Source organism: Heloderma suspectum, chromosome 5, assembly GCF_057233095.1.
Source record: "Heloderma suspectum isolate Gila_16-S chromosome 5, 16-S_ref, whole genome shotgun sequence".
NCBI lineage: Eukaryota > Metazoa > Chordata > Lepidosauria > Squamata > Helodermatidae > Heloderma > Heloderma suspectum.
The window spans coordinates 19,391,543-19,406,586 of NC_139462.1; the positions used below are offsets into that span (position 1 = coordinate 19,391,543).

The window sequence follows — 15,044 nt, forward strand, 5'->3', positions numbered from 1 at the left end:
TGTGAAATTCACATTGAGTATTTAATTGTTAGTGTGAAAAGCATTATCTACCGTTGATCATTTTAAGAGGAAAAAATGTTTAAAAGACTGCATATAAACCTATCTTCTCTGAGGCGGAAAGGTGTGGTAAAACTGAAAAGTGATAGAACTTCTTAAGAAAATCCATCCAACGCATTTGTAGGTTTTATGAATTAAAGCTTTATAAGTGCTTCTAAATGAATGTTTGAAGGTGGGGGGGAGAACAATGAAGATGAATGCTGACAGATGATACTGGATCAAAAGCAAAAGGGGAGCCTCTCTACCTTTATCACAGGATTTTTTAAAATTTCAGATATTTTTGATTGGGCGTTTGAAGTTTTTTTTTTTAATATATATAAAGACACTGATAGACATCCAGGCTACTTGCCTGTAGAGCTGTGTAAATTTGTCATTTTTCACATGGCAGGTCTGTGTGAAAACACCTACTTTAGAAAATTAATTTTATAATCAGATGAGAGTTGAAAGATGTCCTTTATGTTGTACACTGAACATAAGACGTAGTACGCTTTGCCAACTTTTTAAGCATTGGAACATCCCATATAATTGAAGGTGTTTATTTTTAATCTATTACTTCTGCTTTTTTTAAAGAGAGAGATTATGAACCAATTCTTTATATTTATGACAAGATTTCTGTCTTTTATCTCCTCACAGCTGCAATATATTGTGTGTTATAGTTCTTGCCATTTAGAGGAAATACTTTTCTGCTAACAGTAGAAATTCTTTTATTACAGCTCAATTTTTCCTCTTCTGAGGCAGAGTGTGTGGTAAATACACAAGCCACATATGATCCTTCACATTCTGCACGCCTTCCAACTGTAACTCCTTCTAAATCTTCCCGAATTAGTGTAAATGACAAATAAATGTTTGTTTTATTACAAGAACCAAAGAGAGTGGCTTTCAATCCTCACCATTGTTTTGCTTTATCCCTTCTCATAATCAGCAGATACCTACAACTACCTCCAGTTCTGCATTCTTCCATGTAAAAAAAGGGGGGAAAGGAAAGGAAAAAATGCCAGCCTTCCTCAGACAACCACTGGAGTCCAGCTTCCTGGTTTTTTATGTCAGTCAGGCTTTAACAAACATGCTTTGAAGCCTCTGAGCATTGTAGATCGATCGGAGCCATGGCGTTAAAGGGCTTATCATAAGTTCACATGGAGCATTGGCCAAACCTGCTAGGCTTCACTGCTGCCTTGTATAGACTGAAAGCGGTATGTAGAGCACTTCCAATGTTTTCCCATGGCAGAAGAGATCTGGCACCTATTTTTAAAAAAACTATGCAGACACTGCCAGTGAATGGCGTACCATATCTTCTCCTCCTCCTCCTCTCCAGGCCTCAGACGAGAACTTGATTTACTGTCAAGCTTGGTCCAAAAACATGTGCAGTAATAGATAGGGCTGGATCCAGGATCTGCCTTCTACAAGAGGAAGGAACCTTCCTTGAGAGGAAGGGCTCTGCTCAAGGGAGGTTCCTCCACCTGATTTTGGGGGATCCCCTCCCCCCAACACCACAGCTCACCCCATTCAGCAGGTCTCCTGTATTTTCAGTGGGCTAAAGGGGATGCTGTGGGAAGGAGGGGTTTGGAAAGTCCAGTTCCTTCGGTGCAATTGATCCAGTGTAAATCTGGATCCAACTGATAGTCTCTGGGCATTTGTAAACTGCCTCTTTTAATTCACAGAGTGACTATAACAGGCTTTCATAGCCTTCAAATATACTCTGTACAAAAGCAGCTTCAAGCCTATTTCCTCTTAAGGAAACTGCAGCTTCCTAGCATGTGCAAAGAGCTAATAAGCATCCACATCACACCTTTTCCTATGACAACCTCAGGACAAGGAAAAGGTAAATGGAAGGAGATAAGGGCTTCTTCCAAAGACAAGGACCACATATTGGTTCTGAGCTGGTTTGCTGGATCTTGTTCAGCATAAAAAGGATACAAGCAGGAGAGCTCTTTGCAAAATAAAACAGGAGGCTCTGCCTTTCAAAGTATTGGCTCAATATCTGATGAGAGTTCATTCAGAACTTGATTGAGCATGACCAGTGTCTTTTTTTTTAAAAAAAGGCAAGACTCAAGACTAGGGAATGTAGTGCAAAGCAAGGGCTCTAAGTCACTGCCTGATTGCCTGGGACAATTTCTAGTTGCCAGTGGCTACCAGGAAAGTTATTCTTTCCCTACTATAGGAGCAGAGGCATATTTATGTTGCCTATGCAAGTTTGTAAGATGCCATGCACATTGATGGGTTAATGTCATTGTTCCTGTTGTTACATAAATGTACATAAATGTTGCAGTAGTGAGGGTAAGGCACCACATGGAGGCTGTTTTAAACTTCCCCTTATGATAAGAACAATGTATTGAATAGGTCTTGGGTTCCTTCAATTTGGGAAGGACCACATTGTAGTCATGTAGCCATTAAATCTGCCGTATCTGTTGCAAGTGCTTATAGATTCTCCATGAGCCCCTGCCAAAGGAAGTGAGGCGGGTGGCTACTAGGAGGAGGGCTTTTTCTGCTGTGGCACCCTGGCTGTGGAAAGAGCTCCCTAGTGAGGTTTGCCTGGCACCTACATTGTATTCTTTCCGGCGCCAGGTGAAGACCTTTTTATTTTCCCAGGCATTTTAGTTCTTTAGACTTTTAGCTTTGCTGTTTTAAATCTGTATATTAAATCCCTGCATTGCTGCTAGGTTTTATTCTGGTTTTATTCTGGTTGTATTGTTTACTGTGGTTTTAATGTTTTATATATTTTGTATTGTTTTATTGTGTGCTCTTTGGTTTTAATTTTTGTGAACCGCTCAGAGAGCTTCAGCTATTGGGCGGTATAGAAATGAAATAAATAAAATAGATAGATAGATAGATAGATAGATATAAAGATAGATTTGAAAACAAATTAGTTTCCTGGCATAGTTAGGAAAACCTAACTAGAAAAAGGCCAGAGGAGAACATAAAATATTAGTTCACATAAATTCTGTTCAGGGCTAGTTCTCCCTAACAATGGGTCTCCAAGGCAATGAGGCGGCATAGTATATGTCAGTATTCACTTGATATGAAAGGCAGACTGGCTCAGTACATAGATACAAGCTGGGTTTAAGACATTTTGCATGAATTCTTAGTGCAGCCTTGACTGATCATTTCCTTTCTATAAAGTGTGTGTTGGGGGGGGGTGGAATGTAGGTTGTTGCAAGAACAAGCACGCTGAAGGCTGTAAAGCTTTTTGCAAATGAAGTCTACAATCCTACACACCTTTTTTTTTTTTTTTGAATCCTATTGAACTCAGTGATACTTATTTTTCAGTAAGCATGCATTGGATCAGGCTGCAGAAATGCCACATGAAATATATGCAATGATGGTGTGAAATAGATAGTTTGGACACCTTATTTTAATCATACTCTTCTCTCTCTTTTTCTAGTCCATAATCTTCATTCGGGATAGAAATGCCCGGGGTCAGGAGGTATCTGCATATATCGACTATGCACACCGGTTGAAGGTTGATGAATTTGACGTCTATTTCAGCGGCAAGAAGAAGCTTTTCCCCCGGCGCACTGATCTGAGGTTTGTTGTTTATTTTCTTCCTGTTTATGTAATACAGGCAGTTAGTATACAGAGTTTCCACTGGCCAAGGCCTATTTTTGGATCTTTATCTTTCCAGTCAGAACCATACTTGGCCATAATCTTCTACCAGAAAACAGAAAGGGAGGGAACTAAATGCACCTTTTAAGTGCAAGAATTCCAGAGCCTAGATGCAACTGCAGGAAAGGCCCTGTCCTTTCTACTCACCATCTTAACATGGAGCACAGATCCCGTCAAAGATCTTAACAGGAAGGCAAATTCATATGGGGACAAGCAGCCCTGTAGGTACCTGGGCCAAAGCTGTTTAGGGCTTTGAAAGTGAAAACCAGCATTTGAATTGGGTTCAGAACACAGAGTCAGTGTCACTAGAAGACTATGAGAGTAATATGATCACAGTATAAGTGAGGATGTGGCATGAGGATCAGGACACTCTGAGATGTTTCAGGGCCTCTTCTATATGCATGTACATTGCTCTATTTCTCATCAATTGATTATTCACCATTTAGTAGCTTGCAGCTGAATGTGTGAACGAAGCCCATTGGAAACATTGTCTTTCAAGTGTGGCACCTCTATAGACAGTGTTTTACCTCTGATGGCTGTTTCACACAAGCAAGCCATTATTTAATGCTATAGTCATCATATTCATTTTTTTACTTGGATTCATCTGCCAGCACCTCATCCCCAATTAAAAGTAGAGATATGGGAGAAATTTGTTTGGGAGAAAAAAAATTGCACTTTTGAACCAATGCGCAAACCAAAACTCATTTATCTTTTGAACTACACACTTTTCTGAATTTTTCAGTGGAGTTCTCCAGTCAAAAGATGCATACAAAATGCACTTTTTACAAAAATGTGCACACAAAACTGCATTATATTAGGAAACTTGCTTGCACAAAATGTGTATATTAGACACAGTTGTGTACAAAAGTGTACATAATAGGAGAAATGCATACAAAAACAATTATGAATTTTCACACAAACTTTTTTTTTTATTAATTCTCAAAGTTCAGGATGAGCCGAATTTAAAATTGGAAAAATGAGAAACAGGGAAAAACCAAAATTGGCAGATGTATCCATCTCTAAAAGTTTAACCTTGGTCATTGAAAGCCAGTTCAAGTAGAAAGGCATTTGCAGATGTTTTCAAAAGAAGTTCAGGCTTCAGCTTTGTTGAATTTCCCAGGAAAAAGGGTTTGCACAACTGAGGGGCAGACACCACAAATGTCTCCCGATGTGCCCTCACTGACCAGATTTATCATGTAGATTGGATAACCATGATGGTGTATTTGGTAGGTCTGAGAGACTGCAATAGGATGTACAGTAAGTACTGAGAGACTGCAATAGGATGTACAGTAAGTACTGTACAGTAATGTACAGTACAGTAAGTAATGTACTGTAAGTAACTTACAGTAAGTAAGGGAAAGAGGCAGTCCTAAAGGTATGTAGGGCTCAAACCCTTTAGGGATTTACAGGTTAAAACATCACCTGGGTAGGGTTGAACAGGATTATCTGAAGACAGGAAGAACTAGTGCAGACGAGGAGTCGGACACGAGTGAACGACTGAACAACAAACCTGTTTCCAGCAATTTATTCCCCATCAAAAGGTAGGCCGCTAGGTGAAGTTTGCAGAGTTTATTTGTTACATTTATATCCTGCCTTTCCTCCAAGGACTCCAAGGCAGCATACATGATTCTTCTCCTCTCCATTTTGTCTATACAACAACCCTGTGAGGTAGGTTAAGCGAAAAGTCAGTGACTGGCTCAAAGTCACCCAGTGAGCTTCATGGCTGAGTGGAGACTAGAACCTGGGTTTCCCTAGTCCAACGCTCTAATCACTACACCACACTGGCTCTCACATGGGCATTTTGCAGTAGTCCGTCCTTGATGATAAGAAGTCAGGAATAATAATTGCCAGGTTCAGCGTCAGGATCCCAGGATATTTAATCTAGCTGTGTATATAAGTAGGAGTCCGCTCAAGTTGAGTCATTGTCAAAGCTTGGCTTTCTTTGATTAATGTGGTCACTACACTTCTCCTGGGAAAAGGACCTTTCAATTTGGATATAAATAAATAGCTGGAGCCAGTAATGTTTCCTTCTATCCTTTGGACAGCAGATGTCAGTACAAAGGCAATTAAATAGTTGACAATTCCCATACAATCTAGGAGATTGTAATTAGAATGAACTTTTCCCCCGTCACTTGTACTGTGGGGATCTAAGGGTTTGGTATTCTGTGAGATCTCAGCAGCTGATATTCTTCATCTATTGGCTGATGCTCCCACTGAGGGTGCATGTCCCATTCATCCAGCTACAACATACCCAGCAATACTGGAGAGCCCTTTTGGTTCAGTGTTGCTGTATGTAGGAAGTGTTGTTACCCCTCTTTCTGTTTGCACGCTTAGAGCTGGAATAGGTGACGGCATTTAGCAAACAACTTCTTCTCTTCCTAACTTCTCTCCTAGCAGCCAACAGTGGGGCACAACATGACAACTCCCTCTTTGCATTCTCTTTTAATTGCTTCTGTTTGTTGTATCAAGATTAAAGATAAATCCAGCACAAACCTTTAACATCCCTGCAGTGCTCTCCTGAATTTGGAAGGTGTTCACTTTCACTTCTCGCTAGCCAAGCACTTGCCTAGACTCATTTCTCATTATTTTGTCAGTAGTGCCATACTTTGACATGTTAATGTGGGCGGCTGTACACACACACACATGCGTGTGCACATACACACACACACACATACACATACTGTTATCACTTGGCAATGAGGCTGAACTAGTGAGCTTATAGTTCCAGCGAGCATACTAAGCCCAGCTACCTGGCCCCAATAATGTGCAAAAGCTGCAGTTGTGGCTCCACAATCACCTATTCCTGGGTGCCTCAACTGCCAGGTCTTAATTGTAAGGCTGCTTCCACAAAAATAATTAAGGATCAACTAGATATCATAGCCAAATTAAATGTTACAGCAACAAGTGCATCACTTTAAATTCTGATCATCCCAGTTATACACAAAGCAATGGGTGGGCATCTGACTCAAAGGGCAAAAGGTATGCATTATGTTATGACCCTTCCTGGGGCCACTACGTACCTCCCTACAGCTCCTCTACCCAGAAATCTTTATCTCTTCCAGGCTCACTTCCAGTACTGGAGCGTAGCTGAAAAAGAAGTGATGTTGGAGGACAAAAGACCTTCAAGGATGGGGAGTGTGTGGTCCTCAGATGTTCTTGGACTGCAATTCCCATCATCTCTTACCATTGGCAATGCTGGCTAACGCTGATGGGAGTTGCAGTCCAGCAATATCTGGAGTGCCAGATGTTTTCCATCTCTGTTGTAGGCCATGGTCAAGGCAGGGGAGAGGATTTAGCACCTCTTTTGCTCCTCAAGTCGCCCCCCCCTGTGCATGTCATCACATCTGTTTTGAGCCGCAGAAAATACAATAGACTTGAATAGATCCAGACTTGGATATCCAAAATGTTCTGTAAGGCCCAGGCTAGATTACTGCAATGTGCCCTGTGGGTCTGCCCTTTGATGCAATGTGAAAATGCTGGCATGGGAACGCTTATAGGGACTAGACATTCAGATCATATTACACCTGTTCTGGCCAGTTACATTGGGCCTGGTTTAAAGTGCTGGTATTCACCTTTAAAGCCCCAGATAATTTGGGATTAGGTTGTCTGAGGGATCTCCTGCCCCCATATGAACCCACACAAGCTTTGAAATCGGTATCTGAGGCCCTGCTCGCTGGTCTGCCAGTAGAACTATTAGGTTGGTGAGTACCAAGGACAGGGTCTTTTCTTTGGTGATCCCACATCTCTGGAATACTCTCCCTTGAGAAATACATATGGCCCATTCTTTGTTAGTGTGAAGGTTTGAAGCCTATCGAGGCAAAGAAAAAAAAAGGGGTCAGGCTTAGATGCCTGGAGTTTTCTGTTGGGAGGGGATAACCCTGAGAGGAGTAGTTTCTTTTCTCCGCTTAAGTTTCATTTCTTCAAGGTTGAAGCAGGACTTTCGGTTTTGAGGGAGGAGGGTATATAAAGATAGCGGGAAAGCCAGTAAGGGCAGAGACAGCCAGAGCCTGAAGTGAGAGCATAGTTTGAAGAGTGAGCAGGAAGAAGCAGCCTAGAAAAGCCTATGGACAGCTAGGGTAAAGGAACTTGCATTTGGCAATTTTTATTTTCTCTTAAGGCCTTTTGTATCACTCAGCTCTGTTGTGTAAATACCTTTAGTTGTGATTTGTTGTTGTTGTTGCTTATTCGGTCAGTCGCTTCCGACTCTTTGTGACTTCGTTAATTTACTCATCATCATCATCATCATGGCGATCACTCATGACTAAGATTGTCTTCCAGGGGTAGTCTTAGCAGTGTGTCTGCAGGTAGTTGTGAAGGCCAATTCTGGATCTACACAGCCTCCCACAATGAGGACATAGGTTTCCAGGTGGAAGGTGGTCACAATGAGGGTTTGCTTGATGCCTTCCACTGAGCTCATTTCTCCCTTTTGCTCTGTACCCGTGCTTCTTCAAAGTCCATAGCGCCTTTAATATAGGCTGACCTCCAGTTGGAACGCTTATGGGTTAGAGGTTCCCAGTTCTCAATGCTTATGTTACATTTTTTTAGATTAGCTTTAAGAACATCTTTAAATCTCTTTTGCTGTCCACCAATATTCCCCTTTCCATTCATAAGTTGGGAATAGAGTAGCTGCTTTGGAAGACGATAATCAGGCATTCGAACAACATGGCCGATCCAGTGAAGTTGATGTTGGAGAATCATTGTTTCAACGCTGGTGGTCTTTGCTTCTTCCAGTACTCTGATATTAGTCCATCTATCCTCCCAAGAACTTTCGGAGGCAGCATTGGTGAAATCTTTCAAGAAGTTGGGAGTGACGTTTATAGATGGTCCATGTTTCACAGGCGTACAGTAAGGTCGGTAGTCCTTGTGTTTAAAGTGTCAAACACCCCACATCTACAGTCTAAACCCTATGTTTCTGGGTAGAGGAAGTTTAAAAGAAGGAAGGTAGGACTCTTAAGGAGGCAAGAGATCCTTAAGGAGTTGCTCAGGGGGTCCAGGTCATAAGTGGAACCTTGACAGCTAGCCTTTAGGAAAGCCTTAAAGATGTTCTTGTTCTGTTCCACATTTGGAAATTGTATGATGTTGTGCCATTTTAATATTGTTCTGTTGTTATTATTTTACTGTCTTATTCTTCTTGGACTGGGGTAGTTCTGAACATTCGTTCAAAATTTATTAAGGTTTTCCTTCCCCATTAAAGACTATGGCAGCAATTGTTGGCAAACCTATGCAATGCACACGCAGTTTCATTCTGAAGCTGGAATGCTGCCAGTACTCCAATGTCTGGAGGGATTCTTAGTTGCAGAGGGAATCTAATGGATTCTATGTGTATTGCCTATTCCTTTATTTATGGAATGTGACCTCTCAGGGTCACATGGGTTTTTAGAGTCTTCAAATGTCCTTTTAGAAGATACAGGTAAGTAACAAGCATCAGCAGAAGCTCTGCTAACCCCAATAGCTTCTAAATAAGGAAAGCTTCCCAGAACAAAGAGTGATCAGCAACAGCAAGAGGGCAGCATCTGGGATACTCTTTGTTTATATACGAGATGAATGGTTGCCATATCTCTAAGAACAGGTCTTGTTTTGCTATACCTCTTAGCAGACTGCTGTGGAACATCAGTTTTTCAGTGAGCGGTATTTGCTAGGTCCTTGAGAACCAGCTTTGAACCGTGTAGCCTATGGCTATTTTCCAGTATTTGACTCTGTTGGCATACAATACCCTTGGCATCTCTGTGTAATTTTAGACAGTTCTGGTGTTTGTGGTTTTCAGTTGCGGTGTTTCAGTTATCCAGAACCCTCCCTTTCCACTTCCTCCCCTTGCCACATTCATTGGTAAACAGAAGCCTTTGTACTTAGCCAAAATTTTATTTAAATTCACCCTGGGCAGAAATTATTCAGATAAGTAACCTTCCTTTCAGGCGAAGATTGGGCAGAAACAAATATGGCCTTTAATTGTGGGTCTCTTCCCCTTCCCCCACAAAATAAGCTCACGTGCAAAGTTAGCTTATTTACTGAGAGTTCTGCTGTTTGTCCTAGTATGACTTTCAGGATATTTTCACTCCATATGAACTGATCCATGTCTGATATAAAATTATCAGTGCTGAAAGGATATTCTAAAATAAGAGCATTTTCCAGGACTCCACACAGTTTAGCGATGGGATAAGCCAGGTGCATTAAGGTCAGGTCTGAGCCAATGCTGGGGACATGAGGTTAAAAAAGGTTTTTTACTCTGTGATACTTTGAATTCTAATTCTAACATTGAATCCAAAATGGTGGAAATTCTTTCTAGAAAGGTTGCTATTACCTCTTAATGACATACTGTTGGAAAAGTATTTCCTTTTTGTTAAGTTAAATCCGTTGCCCTTTAATTTCATTGGATGCCTTTATGTGTTTATAGTTATGGAAGATGTATAAGTCGTTTGCCTGACTGTTTATAGCAGAGCTGGCCAACTGGATGGGCCAGATGTATATTTTGTCACAGAGCCTGACCATCATATGGCTGGTTAGGCTGTGTAATAAAGCTAACAACATTTAAGAGCAAGGGCTTTGTGGTTAAGGAGCATGTGTGCTCAGTGGTGTAGTGGAGTCGAGACTTGCAGGGATGCAGCACCAACATTTTTTTATCATCAAGAATGCTGATGTCATCAGCCACAACCTGCACCCCACATCTCAGAATCCCCAGTTCCCTCTGAGGTTTGCTGTAATCCTCACGGTAGCTGGGGGTAGATTAATTTCCCCAGCAACAATATTCCCTGTTATAATGAAAATATTTTGGAGTGACTTGGTCTTGACTGGGCAGCTAAGACCTAGCAGTGATGAAAACTGCTAGACCTGCTTCGTTGATATTGGATCAGCACAGCAGCCTGCATTTTGGACTCTTCTTGGGGGTGTGGCTAAGGAGATTGGCATGATGAGCACCTGCACTTCAGAATTTACTACTACACGTGCTCAGATATGGCATTACATGCCAATGTTTATGTTTGATACTACATATATTTACATACAAAATCTGAAGGGGAGATGTGTGGAATATGGTTGGTTTAGAAATCAAAAGCCAGGAACTTTCAAGAAGGAAGAGCTGGTAGTTAGGCTGGACAAAGCCATTTTTATGAGAGTAAAAGCCAAAATGAATGCCCGTGTTTCACTGAATTTCCTACCATTGTATATAAGTCTGACAGAGCCATTAATTCATTTTTATCAGGCTGTAAGTGTAGGTTTGGCATGTTCATGATGAAACTTCGTTGTAACTGTTATTTTTAAAAAATGAGAGAGGAATGTAGTATTTTATTTGTTTGTTTTAAAAAAAACAATTTAAATTAAAAATCAGATTTATTTATTTTAAGCCATCCATTTTTATCCACTCCGGAAGGGGGACCTCATGATGCACATCACATCTAGTTTTCTCCAGGCAGACTTTGGGCCTTTCCCAAAATCAGTTTATTATATTATATTATATAATTAAAAGTGCCATATAGACTGATGGTGCTGTATTAATCAGAATCAATCTCTTCTCCTATGATGTTCGTATACTTTAAGGCTGCAAAAGGTCTGGCTGTACGTGTGTACATCTGGACTTGTGTCAGGAACTGCTGAACGCTGCCCCATGTGAGGCCATGTAACCTCAGTCTGTCAGGGAAGATCTGTCCTGGCTCCACCCACCTTTGCTGGCCTTTGGCTCCTCCTGGGCAAGAAGGAATATATAGGACTTCCTTTTCTAGCTGAGCCTTGCTTGAGCTGCAAGGTCTACCTGAGCTCTAGTGTGTCTTGCAGTTCTGGTATCGCACTTGGTCTTGACTCTGGCTTGTTCTCCATTCCTGCCTTCTGGTTTGCCCTCTAGTCCTGATTGCTCTTTAGTCCTGGTTCTCAGTTCCTGACTCTCTCCAGCCCTGATGGTGGGCATGTTTCCTACCTGCTGGTCTAAAACAGTTTCAGAAATTAGACTCAAGGTTTTTCTGCCTCCTCTTTCCAGTTTTCATGGGATCTTGACAAAGCATACCTTTTGGGATTTTGCCTGTAAGACACCCCAATGGAGCATTTAACCACAAGCTTTGGAAATTTCTTCCAATGGTTAATTTTACCCTCACTATTAGACATTGCTGATGTACACATCCATCTACCAGATTTTGTCTTGCTTTTTGTCTGCTTGACTAAAAGAGTCCTACTCTGTCACCTGTGATTTCTTGCCTAGTTAGCTTAATCACAGCCTGTAAAATACCTTCTGACTTTCCCTTCAATATGCTAATTAGATTGAACTTAAACTCTCAGACGCCTGTACAAAGAACCCAGGCACCATGATACTTAATTATTATTACCACACGTACTAACCTCAGTAACATTAAGACAATATTTCATTCAGGAGCACATTACTCAATCTGGCTAGCAAAGGAGTTATGAGAAATCTTCCAGGATCATGGGTTAGGGTACCTTTTGCGATCAGTATTGCACTTTGTGGTCAGGGCACTGCTGGGAAGCATTTGCTATGGCAAGTACACAGAAATGCTGAGATTCAGAGGTCTGTAATGGAATGGGGGTATTAATCCCCTCTTCCTTTTTCTAAAGCTCATAGAAAGAGGAAAGTGTGCTCTCAAGATGAGATCATGGATGTTACTGATTGGAGGGCTAACAGACTTCAGAGGTTAATGGCACTTGATAGACCCACAAAGTTACACAATTCTAGAATATTGCTTCATGTGCTTGTGATTGAATGAAGCCAGTTCCATCTAGCACTGTAAGGGCTAATGGCCTCCAGAATCTGAGCAGCCAGAGGGAAGTTAAAAATGGCACTTCAGAAGCAGTTGGCGTTTTGTGGATGGTGGATAGGGGCCTGGGGTAGATGATGCCCTGAAAGTAGGGAAGTTCAAGTCAGCCTATATCTAGTCCATGTCAGTTTTGCATGTATTTAGCCATAACTCTCTTCCGTCCAGTTCCCACATCATTGTGTTTAATTTATTTTTAAAACTGCACATAAATTTGCATTTATTTTTGTAGACAACTTTCCCTAACATATGCATTTTGTACATATCTGTCCCTAATATATGCATTTTGTGCGTGTCTATTTTTGCATTTTTGTATGCAGTTTTTGAACCAAGAACTGCATCATAAAATTCGGAGAAGTGCAGTGTCTGAAAGATAGCTGTATTCTGATCAGCATGTTAATTCAGGAAGTGTGAATTAGGCCAGTTCACTTAAAATGCAGACCAAACATCCCTACTGGAAAGTCTTAGGGAACAATCTTATGCATGTTTAGACATGGCATGGGAGGCTGGGATTGTAGGACTTTTTTCTCCCCAAACATGGATAGGATTGCGCCCTTACAGTATTAATGAGACCTGCAACTGAGTTAGCTCACTGGATGTGTATTTCTTTTACTAGCAACATACTGATACATATATTCTCTTCTATTTGGTCTGGATGCCAGTAATAAATGCTTGTTGTTTTCTTTATAAATGATAAGACAGAGCGGTGGCCGGCTTAACACGACCTCCACTTACTTCCCACAAGAGGCACGCTTATTAGGTTGTAGTTTTCTGTCATGGAGTGGAAAGTGATCACAGGGCTATAGTAGGAGAATAAGCCCACAAACAGAGGCAGTGATATGAATTCTGAGGAGAGGTGTTCTTTCTGCAACACACCAGAGACGTGTTGTGGCACTATGCGTAACAGATAGAAACATATGGGGGTCAAACTTCAACACAAAACAGTCAGCCAACACAGTTATCAGTGACTGTGTAGCTGTGCCATGGTTTGCATAACCATGACCAGCCCATGTGATGATGTTAGGCCCCAGCAGGGTTCTGCTCTTGGTTGTTGGATGCCAAGTCAACAGTATGGCCCAAACAGGAATTGTTAAGGTCAAAACAAGCCAATCAAGGTCCGACGGGTCAAAGGTGGGCATGTAATCAGGGCTGGGGAGAGTTCCAGAGAAGACAGTTGGGCACCAGGAATCTGCTATTGTTACTTATAGCAATGGATTGCTCAGAGTGATAAACCAGGGCTTTATAGGCCTAGATAAGCAGGGATTGGCTTGTGAGGTCAGCTGACAATTCCTGTGTCCTAGGTGGCACCCTTGCACCACGAAGCTTAGTCAGCAAGGCTTGCAAGGGAGGCAGAGTGCTGGGGTTGCAGGAGGTAAGGTACCAGATTCTGACTTGCCCTGGCACCTAGAGGTGATAATTAAAAAGGCAAAAGAGTAAGAGAAGTGGATATCATAAATATACTGACTGCATCACTCGCAAATTTCCATATCATCTCACCAAGCAACCTCATACATATATGATGAGTGTGAGAGTAGATCAAGCTATATTGCCGCCCTAAGAGAAATTTAATTTTTCCACCCCACATCTTTACATGTTTACAGGGCAAAGGCGTTGGGTTCCCTCTTCTAGGGTTTTACCAATTGCAAATACTTTCTCCTCCTCTGTAAGTGATTGGTTGCATTTTGGAAAATCTGGAGGAAGGGGTTGTAGCAGTATGTACCAGACTTTGTAGCCCCAGGATCCTGGGGTAGGAGAGGCACTAGTAATGCTGCCTTGATGGTTATCCACAGTAGCTTGGCATGTTAGGATTCTGATGCTCCAGGCAGGCACCTGCAGCCCTGCACTGCCTATTGGGATGGCCCAGCCCTTGAAACTCTGCAGGCCCTACCAGCTAAGGTGCACACCGCTGTATATTCCTTCGCAAATCCCAAAGCCTTTGTAAGTAACTGAATTAATTTTCGGCAAGCGTGGCTAGACAACTGGCTCCCCCACCTGGCATTTTGCTCTTCCCTTTGCCAATGCCTAGAGATTTAGGTTTTCAGGAAAAATAGTTAATTGGAACTTTTTCCCATACACATTAGGGTAATTTGCATAGAGTAATTTGCATTAGAAAACTTCCAGTTTGCATTTTTTTAAAAATCTGAAACACTAGAGCAGCCTTCCCCAACCTGGTACCCTCCCGATGTTTTGGATTACAAAATGCTCAGCATTATTGACTATTGGCCATGCTAGCTGGGGATGGCGGGAATTGAAGTCCAACACATCTGGAAGGCACCAGGGTGGGGAAGGTCGTCCTAGAGACTGATCTAATTTAGCATGTTTATTTTACTTCTGTTTAGTAAACAACAAAGCCAGAAAAAGTACCACATGTTAATGTGTTGTCTCTGAATGCCAAAAGTATTTGACTTGAAATATTTGAAGAAAAAAATTAAAGCACATTTAGGGTGCAATTCTATGCATGTTTAGACATGGCTGGCTGAGGAATGCTGGGAGTTGTAAGGACTTCTTTCTGCCTAAACATGCATAGGATTCTGCCTTTAATGTGATTTACATGTTCTTGTGTAGAAATTTTTATTGTAATACTTGTAAAAAAAATTAAAGCTAATAGAGTGTACTTCCTTTACATTGTTCAAATTT

General features: G+C 41.5%; 1 protein-coding gene across 1 annotated transcript in view; it reads left to right on the forward strand.

Annotated features, from left to right (window-relative positions):
• The window catches only part of CFAP299 (cilia and flagella associated protein 299), a 404,131-nt gene that overhangs the window by 322,973 nt on the left and 66,114 nt on the right, over positions 1-15,044 (forward strand). Inside the window, exon 4 of the mRNA XM_084855448.1 lies at positions 3,437-3,579. Within this exon, the coding sequence (XP_084711574.1) occupies positions 3,437-3,579 (143 nt within the window). The remainder of the gene's footprint in view (positions 1-3,436; positions 3,580-15,044) is intronic.